At 46.4% G+C, this 27,328-nt stretch overlaps 1 protein-coding gene across 4 annotated transcripts; it reads right to left on the reverse strand.

Moving 5' to 3' along the window:
• Positions 1–3,949: 3,949 nt before the first annotated feature.
• ERLIN2 (ER lipid raft associated 2) lies at positions 3,950–27,049 on the reverse strand. 4 transcript variants are annotated; one of them, XM_037886262.1, is made up of 12 exons: positions 26,953–27,049; positions 24,457–24,578; positions 22,928–23,009; positions 21,911–21,957; positions 20,241–20,302; positions 18,861–18,986; positions 14,666–14,739; positions 14,321–14,379; positions 12,702–12,793; positions 11,578–11,667; positions 8,232–8,311; positions 3,950–7,076 (listed from the first exon to the last, which is right to left on the reverse strand). In XM_037886262.1, exons 2-12 carry the CDS (start codon positions 24,561–24,563, stop codon positions 6,894–6,896), a joined length of 1,002 nt encoding a protein of 333 aa, XP_037742190.1. In that variant the 5' UTR covers positions 24,564–24,578; positions 26,953–27,049; the 3' UTR covers positions 3,950–6,893. The 4 variants fall into 4 exon arrangements, with proteins under 4 accessions (XP_037742190.1, XP_037742191.1, XP_037742192.1 ...); XM_037886263.2 differs by lacking the exon at positions 26,953–27,049 and adding an exon at positions 25,603–25,625; XM_037886264.1 differs by lacking the exon at positions 18,861–18,986.
• Positions 27,050–27,328: the final 279 nt, after the last annotated feature.

Here is a 27,328-nt window from a genome sequence, read left to right on the forward strand (position 1 = left end):
TCATGGAATATTACATTTAAAAATGTGGGACATCCAACTAAATGTATGGTTGAGCTACACAGACTAAGATTCTTGCTGGAAAGATGTTTTTGCCCTGCGATGATCAGGGGAATACATTTCTTTTTTAACTCATGCAGTAATCCAGAGGCAAATAACTGTTTAAGGCCAAAGGTTTGGAGTTCCAGCCTGCGTTAATAATAGAACAGAATTTTTAAAAAGTACCACAGATAAGAGCATAGAGAAAAAAGAAAAAACACCTGAGGCTGCATGAGAAATACAGGGTTTATCCATGACTCCAAGAGAGGAAACACCCTACGTTTTCCGCATGTAAACATTTAAACCATGACTTCTCCTTTATTTCAAAAGGAATGTTGTTTAGACAAATTCCCATTTGTTAACATCTTCACTGCTCTACGGTAACAAGACATTTTCCACATGAATGTTGCCATACTCTAAAGCAGTGATTACCTCAATGTAGATGAAATTCACTCCTGTGCAGTTCAAGACCTATGCATCATGTAAGGGTTTAAGCGGTACGTAAGGGTGAATTCGCAATTGCAGGGCTGCAGAAGAATAAATGGTTTATGATGTACAAGGCAGAAGATAATCCAGAGTTAGCTCATTTCCAACCACAGAATCTTTATTGCTGGTGCTGATGCAATGGGCAGAAAGCACAGCTGGATTTTCAGATCTAGGTAGAGCTTGCAGCGTGGACAATAAGAGAAGCTGTCATGTGAGCACATTTGATCTGGAGTAACAGAATCATGAAACCCCATGATGGCATTGTTAGAGTTGCTTTTCCAACTCTGATCAGACACCACTTGTTGAATGAAGCCACTTCACTGTCCTACAGGCTCTGCACCACAGAACCACCTGGGAATTACCGAATGATGTCAACAAAGTGAGCTCCGGCCTTCTTCTATACACAAGAGAGGAGTTTGACAGGGCACTGGAAAAGGCCTGCTCTTCACTGGAAAAAGGTTTTGGCTCCTTTTATCTTCACAGATACATCTAACATAATCCCTCTCTCAAAAGCATGGCAGTATTGTGTAACAGAAAATATTTATCCACTGACTTCATATGGAACCACATGCAACAAGAGAGAGTTAGTGATGCTAAACTCAGAGACTGATTTCATCTTTATTCCCCAGAAAACACACACTCTCAGTGGCTGGAAGACTGTAACTCCGGTCAGAAAGGATCCAAAGAGCACAGTTTTGCAAACTTCTGAGCACAAAACTGGACAGGAATGGAGACAGCAGAATCATAGGAGAGGCAGCTGGGCATGTGGAGATTCTGTGGCAAATGAGACAAGGACATCCGTTTGGGCCCACTTTCTTGAGAGCACCCATACCATTTAACAGCCAATTAATATGTATTTTTGAAAATGAGGAATGGGGTAAACAGGAAGCTAAATCTTCCTTGGCCAGGTCCCTCCCTTCAGTCCCTGCTGCATTAAATGAGAACTGTAAATACTGGAGAGCTCAGACAGGCATTTTTATTGAGAAGGAAAGCTATGGCCTGGGCAGTAAGCCCTGGCTAGGACCCAGCTATTTGTGTTGGCTCCAGTGCTTATGGTTAATTTCTTTTTATTTTGCTTTACTTTACTCCTTTAACTCATTTTATTTGTTTGCCCTTTCTCCCCCTCCTTACCTAATTCTCTAAGAATCATGTCCAAGTTTGGCACTGACCTCAGCTCTCCTGACTCCTCTCCACGCATAGGATCCACAAAAAGACTTAGGCACTGCAACGCTGAGCATCACGGCACCTAACTTAGGAATGTAGAAAAATCACAGGAACAACACTGGGTGTAGGTGCTTATCTCACAAAACCGAGTTAGGCAGCTAGGCTGCCTCTACAATGAATGGGGGGAGAGAGCATCTAAGAATGTGATCCACACAAGCCAGCAAGGGAACTGCCTAAGCCAGCCAGCACACCCCTCTCTCCCGTTAGCAATCCATGAGCAGGAACCAGCCCAACTCCAGGCTGAGAGGTAGGAAACCCCTGTTCAAATCCAGAAAGAGGAATTGAATCTGGGTCTCCCACATCCCAGGTGAGTGCTGCTGATTACTACTTGTCCTACCTGCAGTAGACATGGAGAACAATTGGTCACTGTCCTCTTTATAACAACCCTTAACGTATCTGAAGACTTTTCAGGTCCTCCACAGCCTTCTTTTCCCAAGACTAAACAAGTGTTGTTTTTTAAGCCTTTCCTCATAGGTCAGGTTTTCTAAACCTTTATCATCTTTGTTGCTCTTCTCTGGACTCTCTCCAATTTGTCCACATCTTCCCTAAAGTGTGCTGCCCAGAACTGGACACAGCACTCCAGCTGAGGCCTCCCTGGTGCAATTACCCCCGTGTCTGACATACAATACTCCTGTTATGACACCCCAGCGTATTACCAGTTGCAAAAAAGGCTGGCTCTCATCCAATTTGTGATCCACTATCAGCCCCGATCATTGTCAGCAGTCTGACCACACCTAGCCAGTTATTCCCCATTTTGTAGACGGGGGTGTGTGGTGGGTCTCACAATGATTTGTTGTTCCTTACTGTAGACCAATTTAGAAACCAAGCAGCACGTTATGCAAGACAAGGTCTTGCCTAAATCAGTCACAGCCACTAATTATTGCATGATGGCCTTTTCTTTCATCCAGCCCAGGAGTATAAGTGTTTAACTGTTTTAAAGTGCCTCGCTCATGTTTTGCATTCGTGACTCAGAAAAATTACAGAAAATTGAGCTATTTGGTTGCTTGGTTACTCCTCTGTTCTGACAGGAAGCTGAGGAGAGAAAAGGTACCTTAGCTTTAATTAATTCAGGGTGGCTGACTCATCCTATCGTAGACTATGGGGTTGTTGGGTAATAATAATAATACCTGGCTCTTACAGAGCGCTTTTACACGTGCACCCACCACAGTGCTTTCCAGAGGACGGTATCACTAGCCCTTTTTACAGATGGGAAACTGAGAATGTTATTTCTTATTGTTAAAACACTGAGGACTGGATGGCCTAGAGGTATTCACAATGGGACACTGCCCTTTCAACTACACCCAGCCGTGTCCAGCCATTGCCATCAGAGGCTTTTTTGGAAGGAGCCGCAGGACTCTGTCTAGCCTCTTGACGTCCACATCACAAAACTTCTTTTGGCCTCTTTATGGGCAGTCCCAGCAAGGAAGGGCAGGACTGCATGGTCCACAGAGACTGAGCCCCCCCGTGGTTAGGAGCAGCTGCTCTAGAGCACAGCCTAAGGTACTGAAAAAAGTTATGAAATGCACACTTAGTTCACTAAGCCTCCCTGTCTCCAAAGCTTTCCAGGCCCCAATGTCTGTTCCATGTATCGGATTTGAGCAAGTGATGAAGCTTCACAGCGCAAGGACTTAGGGCTGGAGCCATTCACAGCACTGCTGAAACAATACCAGTCGCACATTCTAGTTGGAATTGATAAGGGAGCCTAAAAGGGTTTCCATCCAGGAATTAGATACTAGGCTCCTGTGACAATCCCAGTCTTTATCACCACAAATCGAATGGTAAGATTGTCACATGGTACCCTGAACCAAAATATTTGTCTTCTGATGCAAGGCAACAGCCTTCCCCTCTTCTGATATTCAGAACAATTAGTGTTTACACAGCTGCTCTAAAAAACACACCATGCTGCCCTCTGTCAGGTTAAATGTAAAACAAGCATGTGAACGAACAAAATTATTCCCCTCAAACTCTTCCATACCCTAGAAATTTGTCACTGGCATCCAATAATTATACTCCAAGTCCATTCACTCTGCACATTGGTAACAGCAGCATGCTCCCAGTATATACATTTCTGCTCTGCACACAGCTGTCTGAACGGCCACAGTGAAGCTAAGGGACTAGAGTAGATCTCGTTCCCCTCCCACTCCTTGGCCAGGTACACGCTAACATGTTTCAAGCTCATTCATGCTTGAAAAAATATTACAGCTACAAGTGAAAAACCTTTTATTCAGTCATAACAAATAGTAAAATAAAACAGCTTTTTTATTCCAAAACATCACTTCCAACGCTTGCACAGGTCAGAACAGACTCTGCCAGTGCAGTTATTTTCATGCCTCAATCAGGGATTCCCAAACATCACCATTCACATCCCCCTTATAGACCCTTCATTAAACAAGTGGTTTTAAACATTCAGATGCTCATTGCAAATTTGCATGCAAGAAAGAAAGAAAGACCCAGCTGACATCCTGTCACTACGCTCACAAGGAAGAGATGGAATAAAGAGTCAAATATAGTAGCAAATTTACTCTAGAAGGCAAAAGAGGTTAAATGTATAAAATAATGAAGAAACTGTGTCAGATGCCAACAGTGGATTCAGTCTGGTAGAGAAAGTCATGGTGTCAGCTTTGCTCTAACTAAATGATGGTAAAACCCCCCAATTATGCTAAGACTTCACTTTATCATCTCACAAACTGCAGTAACTAATGGCATGTCTACACTGCAGCAGGCGGCGAGCCTCCCAGCCCGGGCAGACAGACTCATGCTAACTCGGCTAAAAGTAACAGTGTTGACCAGCTACAATGTCCACACTGCCATTTTTGGTGCACTAGCTCAAGCCGGGCTAGCACGAGTCTGCCTAGCTGGGCTGCGCATGCTGGCAGCTGCAGTGTAGACACACCTTAAGTTGTTAACCAGGTGGAATAATTAGGCTGTAAGATTGTGTTTTAAATTAACATTGTACTAATATTGGCTACTTCTTTTTCTGTGTTTTTTCCTCATTCTTTTATAGTAAAAAAAAAAGCCCTATTTATTCCACACAGGTTCACATGAAAGTCATATAAGAAGGTTCAACACACTTTGGCTTTTTTTTTTCCCCAGTAAAAAATGTTTGATTAAAAACGACGCATTAGTTACTAGATGCAAATCTTCACCATGAGTGTGAAACAATCCTGAACGAGTGAGACCGCCCTCGGTATAAACCTCAACCCCACCCCACCCCAAAAAGAAAAGTTCTGCTCTTCCTGTTCTCTATGCAGAAGCCGATTTGCAAATGCTAGTTATGTGAGAGCTGGGGTAGTGATCTAATTTTTCTATTGCAGCATTGTCTAATGTAGTACATCGGTCTGGAATCTGAATTTATGGTATAAACCTCAGGTTTTCCAGTAAGTAAAAAAAATACATAGAAAGAGATAAAGACTTTTCTTATACCGCAAATAGAGTTATCAGTTTTTTCATGCGGTAACTGATGGCAGCTTTCATTTTACATTTTCAAGTACAGGCAAAGTAGTCGTCATTCAAGCTGTGACAATATTAAAGAAAACGAATGCGAAAAATATAGGAGGCAGTAGAAATTCATCACGTTTCTATCTGCCGGGGGCGGTGGTGTTACAAAAACACCCAGACAGGTTGAGCGCTCTGATGAGTTTAGTACGCTAATACCAATGGTTGCATGTGGCAGCTCTATGGAACAACAGATTATAAATGAAATAAGCTGGCCACGGACAACTGTGTTTGCACTTAGGCTGGAGCCACCATGTATCTGTGTGAAGGTTGCAAAATAAAACAGTGATTAATAAACAGGCTTTCCTGCCAAGTGGGAGGAAATGGCCTGGGGGGAACAGATGTTCTCTCCTGCCCTGAATTATGCTAAGCCCTTTATTTTCCCCCAGTTGATTCTGCATACTATATATATATATATAAAAAATGCATCATAAAACAATCTATGGACTCTTCCCAGCTGCATACCTGAAGACTTAAAAACAAATCAAATCACACCTTAATGGACCACATGTATTACAGCATCATTCTGGAGGGAGAGAAGGAGAAATTGTTCTCTCTGAATTGTCTAAAGACAACGGGGCACCTGTCTCTCCCTGCGACTATACAATGCTGTGTTTTGTATGCCCCTGCTAAACATTAATCAAAATGCCTACAGAAGGTCTAAATTAGCCATTCACTTCAACTTGTCTGAACATTCTCTTCCTGATAATGTATGGCAGCCACTGAACCATGCTGGGCTATTTCAAATGTAGGCCCCAATCCTACGAACACTTATGGAAATGATAGGTCAATGAGACCATTCACTTGAGCACAGTCACTCACCTGCAAAAGTGTTTGCAAGACGGGGGTCTGAGTGATTCATCGTTTTTGTAAGCTACTTTTCCTAAAAGTCAATTTGCTGTTGGTGAAAGGTACCATATATTGGCATCCTGGGAAACTGATGTCCCATTTAGCCAGAGAACAGGAACAGGGTACGCTCACACTGCCCCCACCAGAGCACCTCAACCTTGACTGGTCGCACCACTTCTACAGATGATTTTCTAGAAAGAGAATTACAGAATATAGAACCTCCTTATCCCTCTACAAAATATGGACAATGCGAAAACACTGATCTCAGGACATGGGAAATTAACAAGTCCTGCCATCACATCCGTGCTGCCTTGCTTAAGCTGGGATATGTAGTGTACAAAAATCCTAGCTCAAAAAAATGTACTGGAAATCTCCAGCAAAAGAAAGGACAGCTTCCAGCAGCAAAGAAGGGCATTGCCTCTCCTATTACCATTGCTATAAATGCTCACACAGAACTTAAACTTTCATTTAATCAACCTAACCACCCAACAAATCATCCTGCTGGAAATTTGCAGGATTCTCCCTCGCTCCAGAATAACCAGGCCTCCAAAAGGGAGGAGTCAAGATACGGTGCAGAGCTGAACCTGGCTGTTGAGAAGTAACCAAAAAAGGGCCTGTGACTATCAAAGTATTTGTGTCTAACCCGATTTCTAGAAAAAAGGTTGAGAGGGTTAAATTTGGCTCATCTGCTTCAGCACAGAACAGTGAAAAAAATCAAAAGGGGAAACCAACTTCTCGGTTTGTTTCATTTGTTAAAAAATAAATAGAAATTTTGCACGGTCATTAGGTGTTATAAACAGGTTTCACACATCCTCAGCGGCAGGAGCCCAATTCTCTCCTCTCATCTCTTCCACCAGTCCCTCTGCAGGCTTGCTCCCCGTGTGGTCCATGAACATGTTGGGAATATCTTTGCCAAAATAGATTTTGCTGTTTGATGCAATAGCTTTGTATTTCATCAGCTGCAAGTACTCAGGAGTTAGTTTTAGCTGCATGAAGAGAAAACAGAACATCAGCAGCCGTCCAGATTTACTGACTAACAAGCTTTTGTTGTGATCACATAGGGATCCATTTCTCCAGAGCACTAGTGTACCTGGCAGACACCCGAAAACATGAATACAAATCTTTTTCCTATTTAAAGAAACATCAGCAAACACAGTGTTCCCTTCCGGTATCTGCTGTTGGCAGTGATCCCCCTAACTCTACACCCGAGAGTTTGTCCATTCGATTTCTCCTTCTCCCGCTTGCTGCTCCCCAGCAGGTTCATGGCTCTGCTAGATTGATGACCTCCATGGATAAGAGCAGCATGATTCTGATCTGGCCTGTAATCACATCCTCTCATAATAAGCATCCTCTAGAGGCCTGCTCCATTTGTGCAAGAAGTTTGCCAGGCGGCACACAGAGCATTAGTTAAAACTTTCTGCCTGTAGCAGAGCTAACCTCACATCCAAGTGCTGCAGCTCCAGCTCTCTCTAGAGAGGGAACCTTGGTCTCAGAAGCATTTAACAGAGCGACCTCCATAGAGCATAAGCCAGCACATTTAGGCTTCCTCTGGACAGACTCATATTTACAGAACGTAAGAACAGCCATGTTGGGTCAGACCAAAGGTCGATCTAGCCCAGTATCCCGTCTTCCGATGGGCCAGGTGCCCCAGAGGGAATGAACAGAACAAGTAATCATCAAGTTATCCATCTCCTGTCGCTCATTCCCAGTTTCTGGCAAACAGAGGCTAGGGACACCGTTCCTGCCCATCCTGGCTAATAGCCATTGATGGAACTATCCTCCATGAATTTATCTAGTTCTTTTTTGAACCCTGTTATAGTCTTGACCTTCACAACATCCTCTGCTAAGGAGTTCCACAGGTTGACTGTGCGTTATGTGGACAAAGTGCCATTCTAGTCTAATGATTAACTCTCCTCCAGAGCGAACGCCACCAAAATACTAATGTAAACACTGTTCAAACAGTGCCCCCATCAGTCTGGCCTGATTTTCAATAACTACATTCATTTTGTACATGTAGCAGGGAGTCATTATCACAGCTGGCTTTTTTCTTCTTTCCTCTTTTAAACTATCAGCTCTTCAGCACATGGACCATCTTCTTGTTCTGTTTGTACAGTGCCTAGCACAACGGGACAAATAAATACCTTGTTAGCTTCTGCTATCTTCATGGCAGTATAGCATTCGGCGTCAGCTTTTGCCTTCTCCCTAGCAAGGAATGCACCATCTGTAAGGAAAACCATGGCAGCCATTTAAACACAAGAGAGCATGCAGCTGCTGTAACTTGTTAAACATTGTGCTCCACATTTGGACCCATCTTTGTATTCACAGTAGCATCCACACACTGCCAGGGTATCCGCACCACTACCGAACTGTGGGTGGTACACCTGGGCCATGGGGGAAGAAATAGGGCCAGAAGCTACAGTCTCTCCCCACACCTGAAATGTAATGGGATGATTATACACCAATGCTTCCCCTGCAAGAGAGGCAAATGGCTAATCTCTTCACCCTCCTCCAAAACGCAGTCATCTCTTGGGGAAAAGCATGGCAGCTAGCAATCCTACACACCACATCTGGACAGGACATAAAGAACACCCCATCAAACTGAAACCACAGGGGGAATTTTAGGTAGCGAATGTAATAACCCAAACTGGAATTTGGCCAGGACACTGCGGCTAACATCCCAATACTTGTGTAAGGGTCAGGGGATCTTTAACCCTTAAACTCAGGCCCCTGGATGGGCTCTTAGCTTAGCTTTTTCCAGGATTTCAAGAGCTGGGCAAACAAAGGGTTTGATCCTGCAAGATGTTGAGTGCTCAAGTCGTAGAGAACCATCTTCCGTCAGTATCAGGCAGGGATACAAGATTAAACATTTTATAAAGGTCATCTAAAGAAACCAACACTTCCCCACTGCCTATTGCATTCTTCCTTTACCCAGACTTTTTGTGGTTAACCATATTTAATGAACACTAATGTTACACTGGCACAGTCTGTAAAGCCAGACTTATCTGTTTGGTCCACTTTGTTCCCTGGATATTCACAGGCTGTTTTAGGGCACCCAACTCAGTGAGCAATAACACTCCCCAATCCAGGCTTGTCAGAGTGCACTGGGATCCTATTCAAGCTGTTTCAAAGCAAACAACTGGATAAACCATTCCTTTATCTCCACTAATAGGGAGAACGTCCACATTTAAAAACAATACCAGCAGCTGGAAGGTTGTGAATTGAGGCTTCGCTCCATTTGGCCAACTAATGAGAACACTCTGCCGACTCAGTCAGAGCAGCTGGAAGGGCGGAGGCAGGGCAAAAATTCCCTGTCTGCAGGACGCACGGGCTGCTGCCTGGTATGGAGCTGGAGTGAAGGCCTGGCACCTGGTGACATGTATTCATAAGAAATAAAAACTATTGTAGTTCTGCTGGGAACTTCTTAATGAGAAGCTGCTGATCTGTAAAACTCTAATTGGCTCCTCAGTGGGCTTCTGTAAAAACTTGACAGGGCCTATAATGAACATAATTGGAAATAGGGCCTTGCAGCTCTGAGCCAGAGAGGCAGAGCCCTTTTCTTGTCCTGGAATTTGCCTGACACAAGGCACTGCACGGGGAAAAGCCCTCTCAGTTAAGAGCTCAAGCTCCTATAAAGCACTCAGAACCATCAACTTGGAAAAGAAAAATTATTTGAGAGAGATAATTGGCAAGGAAATGCTTCCATTCCTGCCCCTAGTCAATATTGGCCCCTAAAGGAAGCAAACAGCAATTCCAGATGGGTGTGAATAACGCAGGAATCCATGACAGGAGAAGACAGAATATAGGGCTTGTTTACTGCTGATAATGCTGAAAGAGAAACACTCACTTGTTTAGCCTAGGGAGATTCCTCCTCTCCCCCTCCCACACACACACCATCACCTCTCTAAGACAAAAAGAAAAGGAGGACTTGTGGCACCTTAGAGACTAACAAATTTATTTGAACATAAGCTTTTGTGAGCTACAGCTCACTTCATCGGATGCATTCAGTGGAAAATACAGTGGGGGGATTTATATACACAGAGAACATGAAACAAAGGGTGTTACCATCCACACTGTAAGGAGAGCGATCAGGTAAGGTGAGCTATTACCAGCAGGAGAGCGGGGTGGGGCGGGGAAACGTTTTGTAGTGATAATCAAGGGGGGCCATTTCCAGCAGTTGACAAGAACGTCTGAGGAAAGCCGGGGGGGGGGGGGGGGGGGGGGGGGGGGGGGGGGGAGGAATAAACATGGGGAAATAGTTTATTCCCCCCACACACACACACACTTTCCTCAGACGTTCTTGTCAACTGCTGGAAATGACCCACTTTGATTATCACTACAAAAGGTCGTCGCCGCCGCCCCCCCCCCCCCCCCCCCCAGTAATAGCTCACCTTACCTGATCACTCTCCTTACAGTGTGTATGGTAACACCCATTGTTTCATGTTCTCTGTGCATATAAATCTCCCCACTGTATTTTTCACTGAATGCATCCAATGAAGTGAGCTGGAGCTCACGAAAGCTTATGCTCAAATAAATTTGCTAGTCTCTAAGGTGCCACAAGTCCTCCTTTTCTTTTTGCGGATACAGACTAACATGGCTGCTACTCTGAAACCTCTCTAAAACACACCACCTTGATCTTTGGATCTTGAAAGCTGCAAGGCAGGCCTCTGCTTATCTCAGAACTGGATAAACTGGTGAGATGGGTTTGGCCACTTTTTTTTTTTTCCCCTTTTGACTAGACCAAAGATCTAGAGCTACATTTACCAAAAACTCCTGACAGGTGTCCACATTTTAGAAAAATTCTGAAGAAAGAGGGGCAGATGTAAATTTCCATGGAACACTGTGGGTGTCTGAAATGGAATGGCACGGCAGGACCAGACCCTGAGAGGATTTCCTAATGAAGTTCTAGGATATTCTGTTTCTGGAAGATGCTCTGCCTGGTTCTTAGGTGTGTCCCTTTGGGAGAGTGGGAGTCTGCAGTGCTGGCTCCTACAATACTGTTGATAATCACACTGCCTGCCTCCCGTGCTGCAGCGACAAGCGTCTCGGAGTTTGTTTGGGGCTCTCCAGCTTTGGTACATTTGCCAGAGTGAACACGTCCTACTCTCCCAACAGACCTAGTCCCTCCAAGCGCTCCAGTGTGAAATGCAGATGGAAATGAAGGGAAGAATCTGAGCACGCAGACAAATAAGTTTTGAAAGTTGCAATGCATTTCGAGGTTCACGTGAAAGGTAATTGCATCAACCATACACAGGGGTTCAATATGAAAGGCCTCTATACTTTCACATGGGGGCTCAGCCATGTTGTGGTTAGACTTTGGTCAACTCACAGGCTCTATGTGCCTCAGTTTACCCATAAAAGAAATAGGGATAATACTGCCCCACCTCATAGCAGCATCGTGAGGACTAACTAAAATAGCTGTGATGTGCTTTTGAAATCTTTCGAGAAGAAGCACAAAGGAATTTGTTTATTGGAAAGGTTGTTGCTCACCTTCAATCTCTGAAATTTTCTTCTCCGTTTCCTTTTCCATCACCTTCTGTCCGTACGTTATTTCAGCCACTTGGGCAATTTTTTCTGCCTCTGCAGTGGTAAAGGAAACATCTCGATGCCCAAAGAGTTATGACCCGAGCTCCTTTCCCACAGAAGCAATCTCAGCCACACACCCCCTTATACTCCCTCTGGCAAACCCAATCCTTATGGGGCAGATCTACACTGCAACTGAAGGTACAACTGCAGCAGGTGTAGACCCATATGAGCTAGCTTTGATCTAGCTAGCTCAGGTACCAATATCAGTGAAGCCACCAGGGAGCCAAGGTACGTACTTGGGCAGCTAGCCCGTGCTGCAGCCTATGCTGCCATGGCTTCACTGCTATTGATACCCCAGTTAGCTAGAGTAAAGCTATCTTAGGTATGTTCACACATGCGGCGCACACACCTTGGACTGCAGTGTGGACATACCCTATACAGGCACTTTCAGCCCCCAAGAGGTACAGCATCACATCCAGGGATGTTTGTAGTCAAAGCAAGCACAGGGAAACCATCTGAGAAGCCCAGAGCTTTGCGGAGGCTTTACCTGAGCAAGAGATGGGTACCAAGCAGAAAGAGAACACTCTGCATTTTCATATCTACAAGATACAGAGCTGTTCAAAGAACTCCTGGCAGCAGCCCAAATGAGGGGGAACTCATTTTTAAACAGACTTAGTCACAAGAACCTGTGACTGCACATTTACTGTAAAATTCTGTATTTTGATTAGAGACATTTACAACGAATCCCTCGGTTCACACATTCAGTGGTGCAGTTGTCACTGTGCTTGCTGTTAACAGACTCTGGACAGAACCAGCTAGACTAGAGATGTGCTAGAGCTTCTCTCACCCTCCCCAGACGTCAGTCCCTGCCTCTTCCCACTTCACATAAACCACCAGTGTTAATCTTGTTTATAGTCGTCTTATTTAAAATCTCTTCAAGCCACCATCGGACTACGCTGCTGCTCGCACAAGACCCAGCAGAGGCACATGTGCTGCGTGTACTTCCAGAGAGGTGTTTGGGTTAGCCACCCACCCACGCCTGGAAAGTTTCTCAACCAGCCACATGTATGGGAGATGCATATACAGACCAATCAGGGCCTTCTTCCTCTCCGTCTCTGCTTCCTTCTCCACGACCTTCTGCTTCTGAGCCGCAATCAGCAGCTTCGTCTTCTCGCTCTCCCTAGTGAGCCAGAACAAGCCAGATGTAGAACTGCAGCGACCACACAGGATCTGAGTTCTCGAAAGTGCAGCCATCCTCCCTAGGTGACAGCCACGCCTTCCATGCTTGTCCCACTGCAACCCGCTTGCATGACACTGGGTAGATTCTCTCTCTAGAGTGCATTTGCGGGGGCAGGTTGTGGACAGAACAATGCATACACTCACACTCTACCTCGCTAATTTCATAGACAAACACCCACTCCATTTTTCTGACCCAATAAATAAAAAGTCCTCTACTCCCCCACAACAAGTAAAGGTGCTATTTTGCACGATCACCCAGTATGTGATGTGTACTGCTGCCCTCTGCTGGGTGAATCAGACCTGCTCCAGTGAGCAGATCACCCTCCAGTGGAGGGCAGTTGATAGAGGATATAAGCACTAATTATTCGGATACACACCTATAAATTTACTGTTAGTGGAGGTATCAAATTATTAAATTAGGAACACAAAGCAGGAAGTGAAGCTATATAAAAAACCTTAGCCTTCAACATAGCCATAGCTATAAGTTTTCCCTTTCTCACTTGGAAATTTTGGAAACTTTCCCATTTGTAAGAAAATAGCTTTGGGAGGTGTACGTGCAGGATTAAATGCTACTTTTTTTTATTTAGTAAAATGGCTCCGTATCTCTCTCACCCCCACTGTCCTACTGCCTTCTAAGAACGAAGTGAAATTAAAGAACATTCTCTTTTGAAAACATCACCCTCATGTTTTCTCCTAAAATTTCAACCATTTCAAAAACAGCTCAGGGAGCAGAAGTCAGGCCTGAGGACCTAGCCACTCTCCAAAGTACACCACACACCGTGCTGTATTTGTAGTGACAGAGGAGATAAAAACGGGCTTATTGTAAAAATAAGGAATCCCCATATTGTGGCCGCATAAAACACAAGCTACCTGGACTTCTGGGGTAGGGACACAGGCTTGGGAGAGGATTTGGGGAGAAAGGAAGACCTTTCTTGATTACTCTCTCTTTGGTGGCAAAGTGCTGAGAGAACCTGTGTGTTTCTGAATGGTCAGTGCAAGACAGGCTGCTGGCTTAGAAAGTGTTGAAACAACAGGATCATGTCGTCAAGTATTATTAAAACAAGTTATTTCAAAGCTTTGTGAAGTCTTCACCCTGTTGTATCAACAATTTCTTCACCGCCATTCAAAGAGCAGGATTATGGATTATCCACCCTGCCATTTGTGCACACTCACCAAGAGGCCCGTGAAGGCATAGTGTCAAGGTCAACGGGGCCCACAAATGAACCACTTTTGCCACTCAAATGCCTGTGCGCACACAAAATACAGAAAAACCTTCCCATCGGCAGAGGCGTGCTTGCATGATGCCATTCCCATCACTTGGGCCTCCCGCCCATGGCAATGAGCCAGCATGAGGGTAAACGAGTGTGTCTAGCAGAGGGCACTGAAATCACAGCATACTATGAAAACATATTAGTCTGGATGACAAATTCACTTTGGTAACACAAAGGTGAGAGTCCCAGGCACTTACATGAGTTCATAATTCCTCCGAATTGTTTCTGGAATGTTTGGCTTCGTAACGCGGACTGCCTGGAAAGACAGTGAATAGGAGGAAGGTAGACAAACAGCTAACATGCCACGAGAAACCAAAACACTGGCAACAAAACTGTGGGACTTAAAATTGGGCCAAAGATAATTAGTTGCCTCAAGGAACTCAACATGGAGTCTAGTTGGTAGAGCAGTTTTCTAGAAATGACTTACAGCTCTCCATCCCTGCCCAGCACTGCACACCCAATCTCGTAAGCATTTCTGTACCAGATGGGATTGTCCTCCCCGTGATCAGCACTTTGTACAGCCCAGGTGTGACCCTGATTACCTGTATAATGAGTCCAGGGGCCATGGTGGTCAGGTCCTGCTGCAAAGCCAGTTTAAGATTTTCATCAATCTGATCTGGTATCAAAAGAGTGAGACATGGTTAAAGAACACACAAGGCACTTGGCTCTCAGATCATCTGTGGAGTTATTCAGGATAGGCTTTGATTTAGCATTCCTGGAAATGAAACACAAGTTGAGGTTAGATACACAGAGGCTACATATCCCATAGGGGAAATCAAGACACACCTGTGTGCGTGTGTGCACTTTTTTTTTTCCCTAACAAAACCCCAGTCTTGAGCCAGGCCCTGAAGCCTTTGAGTAAATCAGGTTTGATTTAAAATTTCAGGCTGAAAACAAGCAAAACAAGATGGTATCACAAACAAGATGCAAGACCAGACAAAGCTGGCGGTGAAACCAAAATACCGTAATTGGGGTGAGGTGGGGAGGACGAATAGTGGACGGGTGGTCTGTCTTGATGGTGAACTTGCACCACCAATATCTACAAAAGAAGGGTATTTACAAACTCCTGCAACCTTCCACAGCTCCAGTAATATACCTTTGGGATTTATGGACCCCGGAGGTACTCTCAGAATCCACATTACTGGGAATAAATGGACAATTACTCAGTCAACTGGCAGTATCTCAAGGGATAACTGGGACTGGATCCTTATCCACTGTGCCTACCACTCAGATGCACAGGGCGCCTCTGACTGCCAAATTCAGAACCAGGGAAGGAATATTATCCCAGGATATCATATCAGCAGGGACCTCAAGGAACTTTCATCTTTCTCCGAGCACTGAGCAGGTGTCATGTTACGAGATCAGGTGGATGTACACAGCTTGGCAAGTTTCGTGTAGTGTCAGGGGTCCTCCAGCAACAGGGGATCTGGATCCTCCCTAGTGTCTATTTCTGGGTTTCTTCTAAGAGTCTCTCTGTTAGAGGAACTCAGGGATGGCACAAGGCTCCAGTGAGTACTCAAGGAAATGTCCACAAGCATGGTGTGTGTGCAAGTAAATTCTGAGCTATTCTAACCAATGTCCCCCAACGCTATCATTCCAAACAGGTCCTGGAGCGGTCCTGGTAATTTAAAACCTGGCCTAGCCAGGCCTTGATCTACCCAGGCTGAATGTGTGCCAGCAAGAGACAGAACGAGGAAAAGGCAGGAAGGTGAAAGGTCACATTTGTTAGTTTAATAGGTTGGACACATTTTCATCAGCAAATCCACTTGGCTCAGTGGGTAGGAATTAACTTTAGTGTAGCTGGGGAATTTCAAAAGGAACTAAAGAATTCAAAGCCCTGCTTCAATGAAAGCTCCAGTGAAAGTTGTATGTTCCATTGGGGCCTGCTGAGAAATGCAACAGGAAAATAAAAAATTAACAGCCCTGAAAGTGATCCAGGCTCACTCCCTCAGTTATTAGCTTTGTCCCAGTTCAGGTGTCTGGAATTCACATTCAAAACACAGTTCAGGCAGGAGTTTAGGAAACAGCTGTTATCAGTTTCCTGCACCTGCCTCCAGATGTGGAGGCAGGGAATGGTGACATAGGTCTGTATTCAGTGGGCTGCACCTCATTTCTAACTCCTCAGCCATAAAGCATCCTGCTCAGACAGAAACAATCATGAAGGAGTGCATATAAATGTATACAGACCCTTCCTTCAATGTAAATCAGTTTACTTTAGTCTCTTTTTAGCAACTGTCAGCAGCAGCTGCTGATGTCATCTGGAGACATCTATGGGTGAAGAATTAATATATTTTCTGATAATTCCCCTCCTGTTTCTCTGTAGAAGCGAGTCCCAATGATATATTTTGTAGCAGTGCGCTGTCAGAACAGGGATCTCTTAGTCCCTTAAAAAGTGCAGTTCTGATACAGTAGTTAATGATTAGTAACCATCACACATTCCGATAGGAAGAATAGATCAGGAAGTCTCAAGGAGGAACCTGCAGGGTGTTTGTGCAAATGTCACACAGTGAGCCTGGGATCCGGCTTGAGATAAGTATTGTAAAGACATTCTCACAATTTCAAAAGAAAAATTAATCCTGAGAACAACAAAAGAATTTATAAAGGGTAACAGTCAATTAAGACATTTTGTTTGTCCCTCTACTGTCAGGACACCCTCCTGTAACAGGTTCTCCTAGTCTCTGTACAGTCTAGTTTTAAGATGACCTGCAGTCTAGAATGGAGGATAATCTGTCCAGTCCTGAGAGATTCCCCTGTTCTCGAACACCCACATGGCATGCCTAGGTAGTATGGTAATAGCTGCTTTAGTAGAACCGAGATATAAGCTCCCCATACAGCATTTTACTTGCCCTGAATGAGTAACATTTCTTGATAGGCGACTAAGCTCTCGTTTATATTTTTTATGATTGGGCCAGTAAATTTCTCATGACTATTTTGCAAGGGTTAGCTAAACAGAGCCATCTACCTGATGAAGCTTCCACACCTTAGCTAGGACAATCAGCTGTTCTGTTTGTGACCAGGGTTGGTTCAGTTTAATTATAGTTACACATTCCTTATACTTCTGGCTCCAGAGGCACGTGTAACTATAACTAATTAAACTGAACCAACCCTGGTCACGAACGGAACAGCTACTGGAGTGATCTCCTCTGAACCCTATCAGTTATGGAGAGGGGCCTAAAGGAGGCTCTGATTGTTTACTACTAGATTTTGTGTGGTAGCAGCAGAAAACCTTGCTGAAGCAACAGTAGAAAAAGGCTAATGTAGTGCCCATCTTTAAAAAAGGGAAGGAGGAGGATCCTGGGAATTACAGGCCAGTCAGCCTCACCACAGTCCCTGGAAAAATCATGGAGCAGGTCCTCAAGGAATCCATTCTGAAGCACTTCGAGGAGAGGAAAGTGATCAGGAACAGTCAGCATGGATTCACCAAGGGCAAGTCATGCCTGACTAATCTAATTGCCTTCTGTGTCGAGATAACTGGCTCTGTGGATGAGGGGAAAGCGGTGGACGTGTTGTTCCTTGACTTTAGCAAAGCTTTTGACACGATCTCCCACAGCATTCTTGCCAGCAAGTTAAAGAAGTATGGGCTGGATGAATGGACTATAAGGTGGACAGAAAGTTGGCTAGATTGTCGGGCTCAACGCGTAGTGATCAATGGCTCCATGTCTAGTTGGCAGCCGGTATGAAGTGAAGTGCCCCAAGGGTCGGTCCTCGGGCTGGTTTTGTTCAATATCTTCATAAATGATCTGGAGGATGGTGTGAATTGCACCCTCAGCAAGTTTGCAGATGACACTAAACAGGGAGGAGAGGTAGATACGCTGGAGGGTAGGGATAGGACACAGAGGGCCCTAGACAAATTAGAGGATTGGGCCAAAAGAAATCTGATGAGGTTCAACAAGGACAAGTGCAGAGCCCTGCACTTAGGACGGAAGAATCCCATGCACCGCTACAGACTAGGGACCGAATAGCTCGGCAGCAGTTCTGCAGAAAAGGACCTAGGGGTTACAGTGGACGAGAAACTGGATATTAGTCAACAGTGTGCCCTTGTTGCCAAGAAGGCCAATGGCATTTTGGGATGTATAAGTAGGGGCATAGCGAGCAGATCGAGGGACGTGATCGTTCCCTTCTATTCGACATTGGTGAGGCCTCATCTGGAGTACTGTGTCCAGTTTTGGGCCCCACACTACAAGAAGGATGTGGAAAAATTGGAAAGAGTCCAGCGGAGGGCAACAAAAATGATTAGGGGACTGGAACACATGACTTATGAGGAGAGGCTGAGGGAACTGGGATTGTTTAGTCTGCGGAAGAGAAGAATGACGGGGGATTTGATAGCTGCTTTCAACTACGTGAAAGGGGGTTCCAAAGAGGATGGATCTAGACTGTTCTCAGTGGTAGCAGATGACAGAACAAGGAGTAATGGTCTCAAGTTGCAGTGGGGGAGGTTTAGGTTGGATATTAGGAAAAACTTTTTCAATAGGAGGGTGGTGAAACACTGGAATGCGTTACCTAGGGAGGTGGTGGAATCTCCTTCCTTAGATATTTTTAAGGTCAGGCTTGACAAAGCCCTGGCTGGGATGATTTAGTTGGGGATTGGTCCTGCTTTGAGCAGGGGGTTGGACTAGATGACCTCCTGAGGTCCCTTCCAACCCTGATATTCTATGATTCTAGATGTTGTTAGGTTCGGGTGAATGTGACAATTCATCTGTAAAGGTTACAGTGACACAGGGCAGAGATGGGGCTCACCAAACAGCTCAATGTAGACCTCCTGAAGAGTGTGAACACTGCAGAACTGGTTCAGCTCATGATGAATCTTGTTGAAGATGAGTGCTTTGTCATAGTCTGCTGTGTAGTTCTTCACTATGTCATACACTGGTGAGAAGGAGAGAGATTTGCATTAGACCAGGATGGCGGTGGTCTTGAGTCGGGCTCTACCTGGGATACGTGCAATGGGAGCTTGATACATCTGCACTAATCACTGGGGGTGACTCACTGCCAATGCCTGGAGCCTTCCCACTAGCAAGTGACCAAAATGGAAAGAAGATCTCTGCACTGCAGAAGTGCACTTTGTTCATTTATTTTGAGAGGGAAGGTTTAATTACTGATGCTAATACTTCATAATGTACTAACCAATGTTCTGTCATATGCTTTGTAAACATAATGAAGTCTTAGTAACACCAGACCTTTCTATAGCATCTGCTATTAAATCTTTGCTGAGAAGCAGTGAGACACGGATTATGTGTCTGAACAATATGATATGTGGATTAGTGAGTTTGGGCATGTACAAAGCAATTTGTGAGACTCTCAGAGCAGGAGAAAGCCCCCAGGCCCAAAGCTGTACATGGATTTACTTTTAATCAATGGGACCTAAAATGGTCTGGTTCTGTTCCACTCTCCATGAATTTTTTGTGGACCCACGAGTGTATTCACAAGCAGAGAGGTTTGCCCTGATGTTCTTGGCCAATGTATCCACCCTTTTCCAATGTGCTAGATGGTTGCTGCACTCCACCCCAGAGGAGGCTTCATTTCAGTGGGACTCTATACATCAGTTTGTGATGTATTTCGAGTGAAAGGTGCTCAAATCTCTTAATCTGTGTCTCATACGCCAATTCTCTGATGGTATTCTGAACCCCTTCTCCCACCCTTAGTCTATTTAGATTGTTAGCTCTTCATGACAGTGCCTAGCAAAACACCACTGGGATTCATAGGGGCTACTATGATATAAATAATAATAATCTGATAGGCATTATAGATATTACAATGAAAGGTACTAGAAAAATGAGTATATCTGTGGTAGTAAGTAATAAGAACATGTAAGTGATAACAAAACACAGAGAAATATATAAAAAATAGTAAAACTGGTTCTGTCTCTTAAGTTTAAACTTAATTTTAAATGTTAAGTGTTTACGCCCAAAGAGCAGAGGGCTTTAAAGGGGACATTGCTGAATTTCTGTGGCTCTTCCGGCCTCCAAAATCAATCATTGCACAAGCAGAAATGATTTCTCAACCCCATGCTGCATTAGCAGGAACCTAATGAGCTTTCAGAAGGCAAAAGCCATACTAACGTTCAGATGTGACAGTCCTTTATACTGTAGCCTCGCAGACTCATTGGCAGAGATAACTCACCAGCACCTTGGATCAGGAAATTCACCACTTCGATCCTGTCAAAATAAATCATCACTCCCCCACTGTGAAAGAAAGAGACAAAGAAAAGGAGGGTGTAACATTCCAAACTAAATAAAGCTGTTCAGGGATACACCCAGGGTCCAGGGTGGGTGTAAGATGTATGCAGTACTGGCTCTTCTAGAACAAGGCACTGCTTCTCCATAATTATTCAGCACTTAAAGGAGACTAGGATGCGGGGCAGAGAACAGAGCTCACAGCAGCACAGTCCTGCATCTGAACCCATTCATAAAAGCAAATTCTTATTTCACAATTTGCTAGAGGCTGATCATGCAACTGTCACAGACAACATCAGGAGGGACCAGTCATGGAGACAACACCCTCTAGCGGACTGAAAGGGACACTTCACAACCTTTGGTAACAGTGGTTCACAGTGGTGGGCCTGCACTTACAGCAAATCCAAGTGGATGGTTTTGGGGAAACCCCAAGAACAATGGCCCAGTTTACTCTGGATTTAGCTACGTGTAGGCTAGGAACAATGGGTTCTAGTTTGGGAGGAGCAGGTCTAGTGGTTAGAGTGTGTGTGTGTGGGGGGGAAACGACTCTGGACTCCTGAATCCTTTCCTTAGTTCTTTGACTCTCTTGTGACCTCACACGAGTCACTTATCCTCTTTGTGCCTCTATTTTCCCACTGGCAAAGTGAGGATAAAACCTGCTTCACAGAGAGCATGTGAGGCTCAGGATTTTAGATCCATGGACAGAAAGCGCTAAGTAAAGGATTAAACATGGAAAAGGCTCTGAAGTCAATTGTAATGCAGTCTATCCTCACTTGAAATTTAAGTAGGCCAAGAATCAGGCCATGAAGACTTAGTTCCCCTCTCAAGCCTAGAGACAAGAACAGTCACACCCATAAGGACATTCATGCCCTGGAGAGGGCAGAGTATTTGCACTGCCCCCTTCCCCAGGGTACCACAGTGGGAAGCCACAGTCAGCGTCTACCTGACACACCACAGAAGCCCCATCAGTTGAGGCTGTAGAGCGGAGGCTCTGAAACAGCATGTTCCCTGCCTGCCCTGTCCATGGCCCTGCCCCAGGCAGCACAACACAATTTTCAGGCTGTGATGAGCTAATGTGTGCTCTCAGTAGAGGGAAGCTGTAGTCACCACAACCTATACCCTGATGGACTTTCTGCTCCTGGGAACCTTACATCCTGGTTTATGCCGGCAGAAGTCGTTTTTGGGTTTTTTTTTGCCAGAGATGAATCAAATCAGTGGACTTTAAGAGAACTGCCAAGTTATAGGAAGTTCTCGCTCGTTGTTACTATTATACAGTCGCATTATTGACTGTATGTTATTCTGAAGTGGTATAACACTAAGAGCAGAGTGTTATTGTTTTCCTACTAAGAACAAACACACACACACACACACACACACACACCCCAAACATGCAGCTACAATAAGGCAACAAATGTTAAAGTATGTTGGAGCTTCCTGAAAACATAGGATCCAGTTCAGGGGCAGGGCAGGGCAGGGCGGCACCTGACCAGCCTGCTAACAGGAACAAAGGGCAAAGTACATTCAACTACTGCAAGCTATGATTCAGCATGGGGAGAAACCAAGAAGAAAAACTGGGGTAACTTGATTGCTGTGCCAGATGATGGTCCGACATCTCACCTGGTACCACAAGGAACATTTTTCACCTCATCTGTCTGCAATGTAGTCTAGAGAGAGAGAAAGAACAAAGATTCAGTTAAGAGCCAGCCTGCTTACAGTACAAGAGTTATGTAGTTCCTTTGTTTTTCAGCAGCTTTCCTGTCATCTTACAGAGTATCTCCTCTCAGGTTCCTCATTACATCACCCCTTTGTCCTGGAATAGCCTGGGGAACTGCAAAAGCCAGAACTAAATCTGCTTCTATTGATTCTTCCGCCATCTGCTGTCCAGCGCTTGTCAGCTCTAGGGATAAACCTTAAAGCCACTTGTCCAAAGGTTGCTCAACAGAAAGAATGCATCACTGCATAATTCTTTGAGAGCATTTGTCAGTTATCTAGCCTGCAAGTTTACTGGACAGGTTCTAAGTCCCCACTTTGGAATGTTTATTCCCCTGCTTGAAAGAAAAACTGGGGAAAAGAAAGATGTACCATCCCAAGAGAAAGAGCATGGGGAAAAAGCCCAGAAAATTCAGAGCAGGCCTGGGGCAACTCCAGTAATGCAAACCTTGCAGCAGTCTGTTGTATCTAACCAAGGCTGGAGTAGGAGGAACTACAAAAAGGGAGAACGTAATGCAAAAGACCATTTACAGTACAGGGTCTCTATGTTCCCTTCTGCTCTGGGGGAAAATGGCCCCATGCAGAGGTCCTACACAAGCCTTATGTACCCACAGGGCTTTAAGTGGTACATATGCCTTGCATTGGCCCTCTGCACATAGACCATTTTCACCCTTTGTGCAAGTAGAGTCTGACCAACTCCCACTGACTTCAGTGAACATTGGATCAGGTTCATACTGAGCATAAGGGCATTTCCCTCTCCTGCCTAGATTCTCCTCTGGGAGGTTTCTGAGAGTGCCATCACCAGTCTTGTGCCAGCAACATCACAGGTTGTTGCCCTGGAAAAGATTGTGATGTCCCAAATGCAGCATTCTCTGACCAACTTGGTGGGAAAACACTAATGTAAGAAGACAAATGCAAAAATACCTGCACTGATTTGTAGGAAGTTATAAAGGGGAGCATAAGGTGGAAGCCAGGTCCACTGGTGGAAGTCAGCAATGCGCCACCTCTGCAGGAGAAGAAACAAAGAGAAGAATGGTACACAGTTTATTCACAAGCATCTGCAGATCCTTTGACTATAGGAAGGCACGGAAACATTAAAGATTAGATGCACTGAAAAGGTAAATAAACTGACATCATCTTGTCACTTCCAAACACAGACAGATATCTGCAAATATATCTGCATTTGTCATCTGTGCTTGGACACTTTTCTCCTTTAATTTAAGTGCTTGATACAGTTTGTGTACCCTGAATTCAGAGCATATTGAAGACACTTTAGATAATGAGCAAATACTAAAACCATACAAGCTCTTCCCATCGCTGATAAGAAAAGGAAAAGTTGTTCTCTGTGGTTGTGGGGGGTTGGTTTTGCTTTGTCGCAAGCCACATCCAATTGCCAGTTAGGATATGAAAAGTCACGAGCTAGCTAAGAGTCAGACACACAGCATTATGATTGCGGATTTGAAAACCTTTTCAAAGTTATGATGAATACATGAGGAAAGACTTTAGCAATTAATGAACCCTAATGACACAAATAACCCAAAGCAGCTGGAGAGGCCGTCAGTCTCAGAAAACAAATGGAGACGGAATAAATATACCCTAAGACTAAATAGTTGAAAATCAGTGCCATGGGATTTGGACCTTTCACCTCCAGGTCACTGGTTCAAATCCAGCCCAGGCTGATAGTAATCAAAAGTTATCACCCAACAGCTATTCAGTAGCTTATGTGGAATGAGTTGGTGAGAGGGCCCTCAATCCAGTCCCCAGTGGACAGCTGTCCACATCACAAAAACATGCCCTTACATTTGTCACTAATCACCCCCCTAGTTGGCAGGCTCAGCAGTGGTGCTAAAGGTTGAATAAGCCATGGAGACTGAATTACTCTCTCTCGCACATAGAGATGGTCTCTTTAGGTCAGAGCACATGTATGAGCAGGGAAGCTGATGCTGCCAATGTTTTATCTTATCTGAGGATGAACAGAGGACTTAAATCCTCATGGCTGTCAGGTCTGCACCTTTCACCAACATCACTCACTCCATAGTCAGTCCTTCCTTCACCTGCCAGCCAGCCAAGACCATACATTGAACTTCTGTTTCTTGCCTAACACAGCTGATATCATCACAAGCACCTGAAGCAGAGCAGAGAGCTGCAGTCCTTATTTCAATATCAGGGTTACGGGGTGTCATCAACTCTTCTGGGGAAAACACAGAAGCTCAAACTCAGACTTTACATCCAGGTGAAGGAGGATGAGTCACAAGATATTTCATACTAAAGTGGAATTACTGATAATTTCTAAGACTGCTTGAGTGTCTTCTGTTACCAATCTGGGACCACAAACTATGTTTTTCCCCAATTCCACCCCCCTTCGACAGAATATTGGCGTCTGATGGGGAAGCCATTGGGTAGCGGTTTCAAAATACTGTGAATCCAAACAATATTCCAGACGGATGTCTTACCTATAATAAACACCAATATGTCCTTCTTCAATTTTGTGTACTGCAGAGAAGAGAGCTGCAGCCAGAAAACTAACAGACAGCGCCGCTATCGCACCTAGTTGGGCCATCCCTGAGAGCACAGCCTAGGGAAAGGGAATGTAGAGCACATAAGATCAGAGATTGAGGCAAACTGAGAAATATTTAACTAAATGTACTTAGCCGACTACTAACACCAGATCGAATAATAACTATACTTCCAGCAGAGGATCTCAAAGTGCTTCACAAAAATTAAGCCCCTCAGGTATTCCCAGGAGGTAGGTTTTACTCCCATTTTATAAACAGGGAAACTGAGGCAGAGAACTCACATTCCCGTTGTCACAGAGTGAACCTGTAGTAGAGCTGGGAACTGAACTCAGAAGTCCTGACTCCAACTCTCCCGCTCTAGCCACTGGACAACATCTCAGCTCTGTCTCTCTCTCTCTGTGTTTAGATTTACTAAAATATTAGTTTTAAGACATAGCCTACCAGTGCATTTGGGGTACAGTTAAAGGAACCAGAAAGCCAAGAGCCTAGTGCAACTTCCACCTCACATTATTAGTGCAGATATCCTATCCTCCAGGCTCAGTCTCCGTGGAGTTTAAAGCTGTTTTGCTATAGTAGCGACATGCACAAGTGGCAGACGCAGTTTGTGTGATGTGGGCACATTAACTCCAGGAGTTACACATGCCCCTCCACAGGAGGGGAGGCCTCTTGCAGTCCTGACCAAATTATACAGGCTGCCCAACAAAGCAGCAGGTGCAGCTCTGCCACTGTAACTTTGACCTGTGCCCACAGAATGGTCATTGCATGTTATTTCCCAACAAACCATTATTTACAATTTGTAAATATCAGAAAGAGCGCACATGGGAGCGCATAGGATCTTAAGGAAAGGTTACTTAGAACCATAAATCCTTAGATGTTATACAAAAAACACCACATCTCTTTCCTTTTCCGGGGAAGGCTTTGAGCCATGCTATAGACACGGGATATAATTCGTAACCACAAACACAAGGCCAAACGTATTTGCCTATTAAGTAGCTCGTACCCTCAGGCATTAAAAGGAATCCTAATACCCAATCCAAGCTGCTGCCATCTCCTTCCCTCCTCCCCCAGCCGCACCCTTCCCACCCTTTTGCTGCTGGTTTCCTCAGACTCTGGTCTTGGGTTAGATTGTAAATTACGCTGGGGAAGGGACCCTGTCTCCGTCTTTTCACCCGTGCGGTGTCTGCCTGACCTGGGGGGCTGGATAAACCACGGTCATCCCCTGCCTGCCCCTGGGGATGAAGCAGCCATAAGGGAAACCTCAGACAGCAAACTCCAGGAGGAGCTGTGCTTAAATGAGCCTTCACCCCGCGGGGGCTGAGCCCTGAGGAGAAGGGGGGCGCCAGTCCCAGGTTTGGGGGCAGAGGGGGGGTGAGCCCTGAGGAGAAAGGGGGCGCCGGTCCCAGGTTTGGGGACAGCGGAGGGGGGGGGTGAGCCCTGAGGAGAAGGGGGGCGCCGGTCCCAGGTTTGGGGGCAGTGGAGGGGGGGTGAGCCCTGAGGAGAAGGGGGGCGCCGGTCCCAGGTTTGGGGACAGCGGAGGGGGGGGGTGAGCCCTGAGGAGAAGGGGGGCGCCGGTCCCAGGTTTGGGGACAGCGGAGGGGGGGGGTGAGCCCTGAGGAGAAGGGGGGCACCGGTCCCAGGTTTGGGGGCAGCGGAGGGGGGGGTGAGCCCTGAGGAGAAGGGGGGCGCCGGTCCCAGGTTTGGGGGCAGCAGAGGGGGGGGTGAGCCCTGAGAAGAAGGGGGGCGCCGGTCCCAGGTTTGGGGGCAGCAGGGGGGGGTGAGCCCTGAGAAGAAGGGGGGCGCCGGTCCCAGGTTTGGGGGCAGCGGAGGGGGGGGTGAGCCCTGAGGAGAAGGGGGGCGCCGGTCCCAGGTTTGGGGGCAGCGGGGGGGGGGTGAGCCCTGAGGAGAAGGGGGGTGCCGGTCCCACGCTTGGGGGCAGCGGGGGGGGTGAGCCCTGAGGAGAAGGGGGGCACCGGTCCCAGGTTTGGGGGCAGCGGGGGGGGGGGGTGAGCCCTGAGGAGAAGGGGGGCGCCGGTCCCAGGTTTGGGGGCAGCGGGGGGGGGGTGAGCCCTGAGGAGAAGGGGGGCGCCGGTCCCAGGCTTAGGGGCAGTGGGGGGGGGTGAGCCCTGAGGAGAAGGGGGGCGCCGGTCCCAGGCTTGGGGGCAGCGGGAGGGGGGGCTGGAGAGAGTCCAGCCCTGGTGTGGAGGGACCCATCAAGGGGAGGGGGTCCCGGGGGAGAGGGGTCCCCGAAGGAGGAGTGGGAGCCTGGGAGGGGGGCTGGCCCTGTGGGGGAGGGGGCCGGGATCCCCAGGGTGGGCGGGCCCTGGGGGCAGGAGGGGGAAGGGACAACCCTCGGGGAGCAAGGAGGGGGCTGGCCCGGCGGAGCGGGGGCAGGGATCTAGGCCGGGGGCGTGGAGGGAGGGTTCCCGCACTCACCGCTTGCTGCAGCGACTTCCGGGTGTCGCCGCGGTGACGCTGATACCATCATCACTGCGCGCCGCCCCCGGCCCCGCGAGCCCTGCAGTTCCAGCGGCGGCTCCGCCAGGGGGAGCCAGAGACTCACGCCCTGGCTTGTGCATGGGGTCCGCGCCGGCCTGCCAGTGCCAAGGGGAGCGGGCTCCTGGGTCCTATTCCTGGCTCCCACACCGACGCACTGTGCAGCCCCGGACGCCTGGGTCCCGTTCCTGCACCTGGCTCCCACACCGACCCACTGTGCAGCCCCGGGCGCCTGGGTCCTGTTCCTGCGCCCGGCTCCCACACCGACCCACTGTGCAGCCCCGGACGCCTGGGTCCTGTTCCTGTGCCTGGCTCC

This window comes from Chelonia mydas, chromosome 26 (assembly GCF_015237465.2).
Source record: "Chelonia mydas isolate rCheMyd1 chromosome 26, rCheMyd1.pri.v2, whole genome shotgun sequence".
In the NCBI taxonomy this organism is placed as follows: domain Eukaryota; kingdom Metazoa; phylum Chordata; order Testudines; family Cheloniidae; genus Chelonia; species Chelonia mydas.

What these genes read in the sequence shown, in the direction of transcription:
- ERLIN2 (XM_037886262.1), bottom strand. Translation starts at nt 24,563, where the DNA reads ATGGCCCAACTAGGTGCGATAGCGGCGCTGTCTGTTAGTTTTCTGGCT. An exon ending in CTTCCTACAAATCAGTGCAG is followed by an intron (nt 21,958 to 22,927) that starts GTATTTTTGCAT and finishes CTCTCTCTCTAG; the next exon opens with ACTACATTGCAGACAGATGA. An exon ending in TTTCCTGATCCAAGGTGCTG is followed by an intron (nt 18,987 to 20,240) that starts GTGAGTTATCTC and finishes CCTTCTCACCAG; the next exon opens with TGTATGACATAGTGAAGAAC.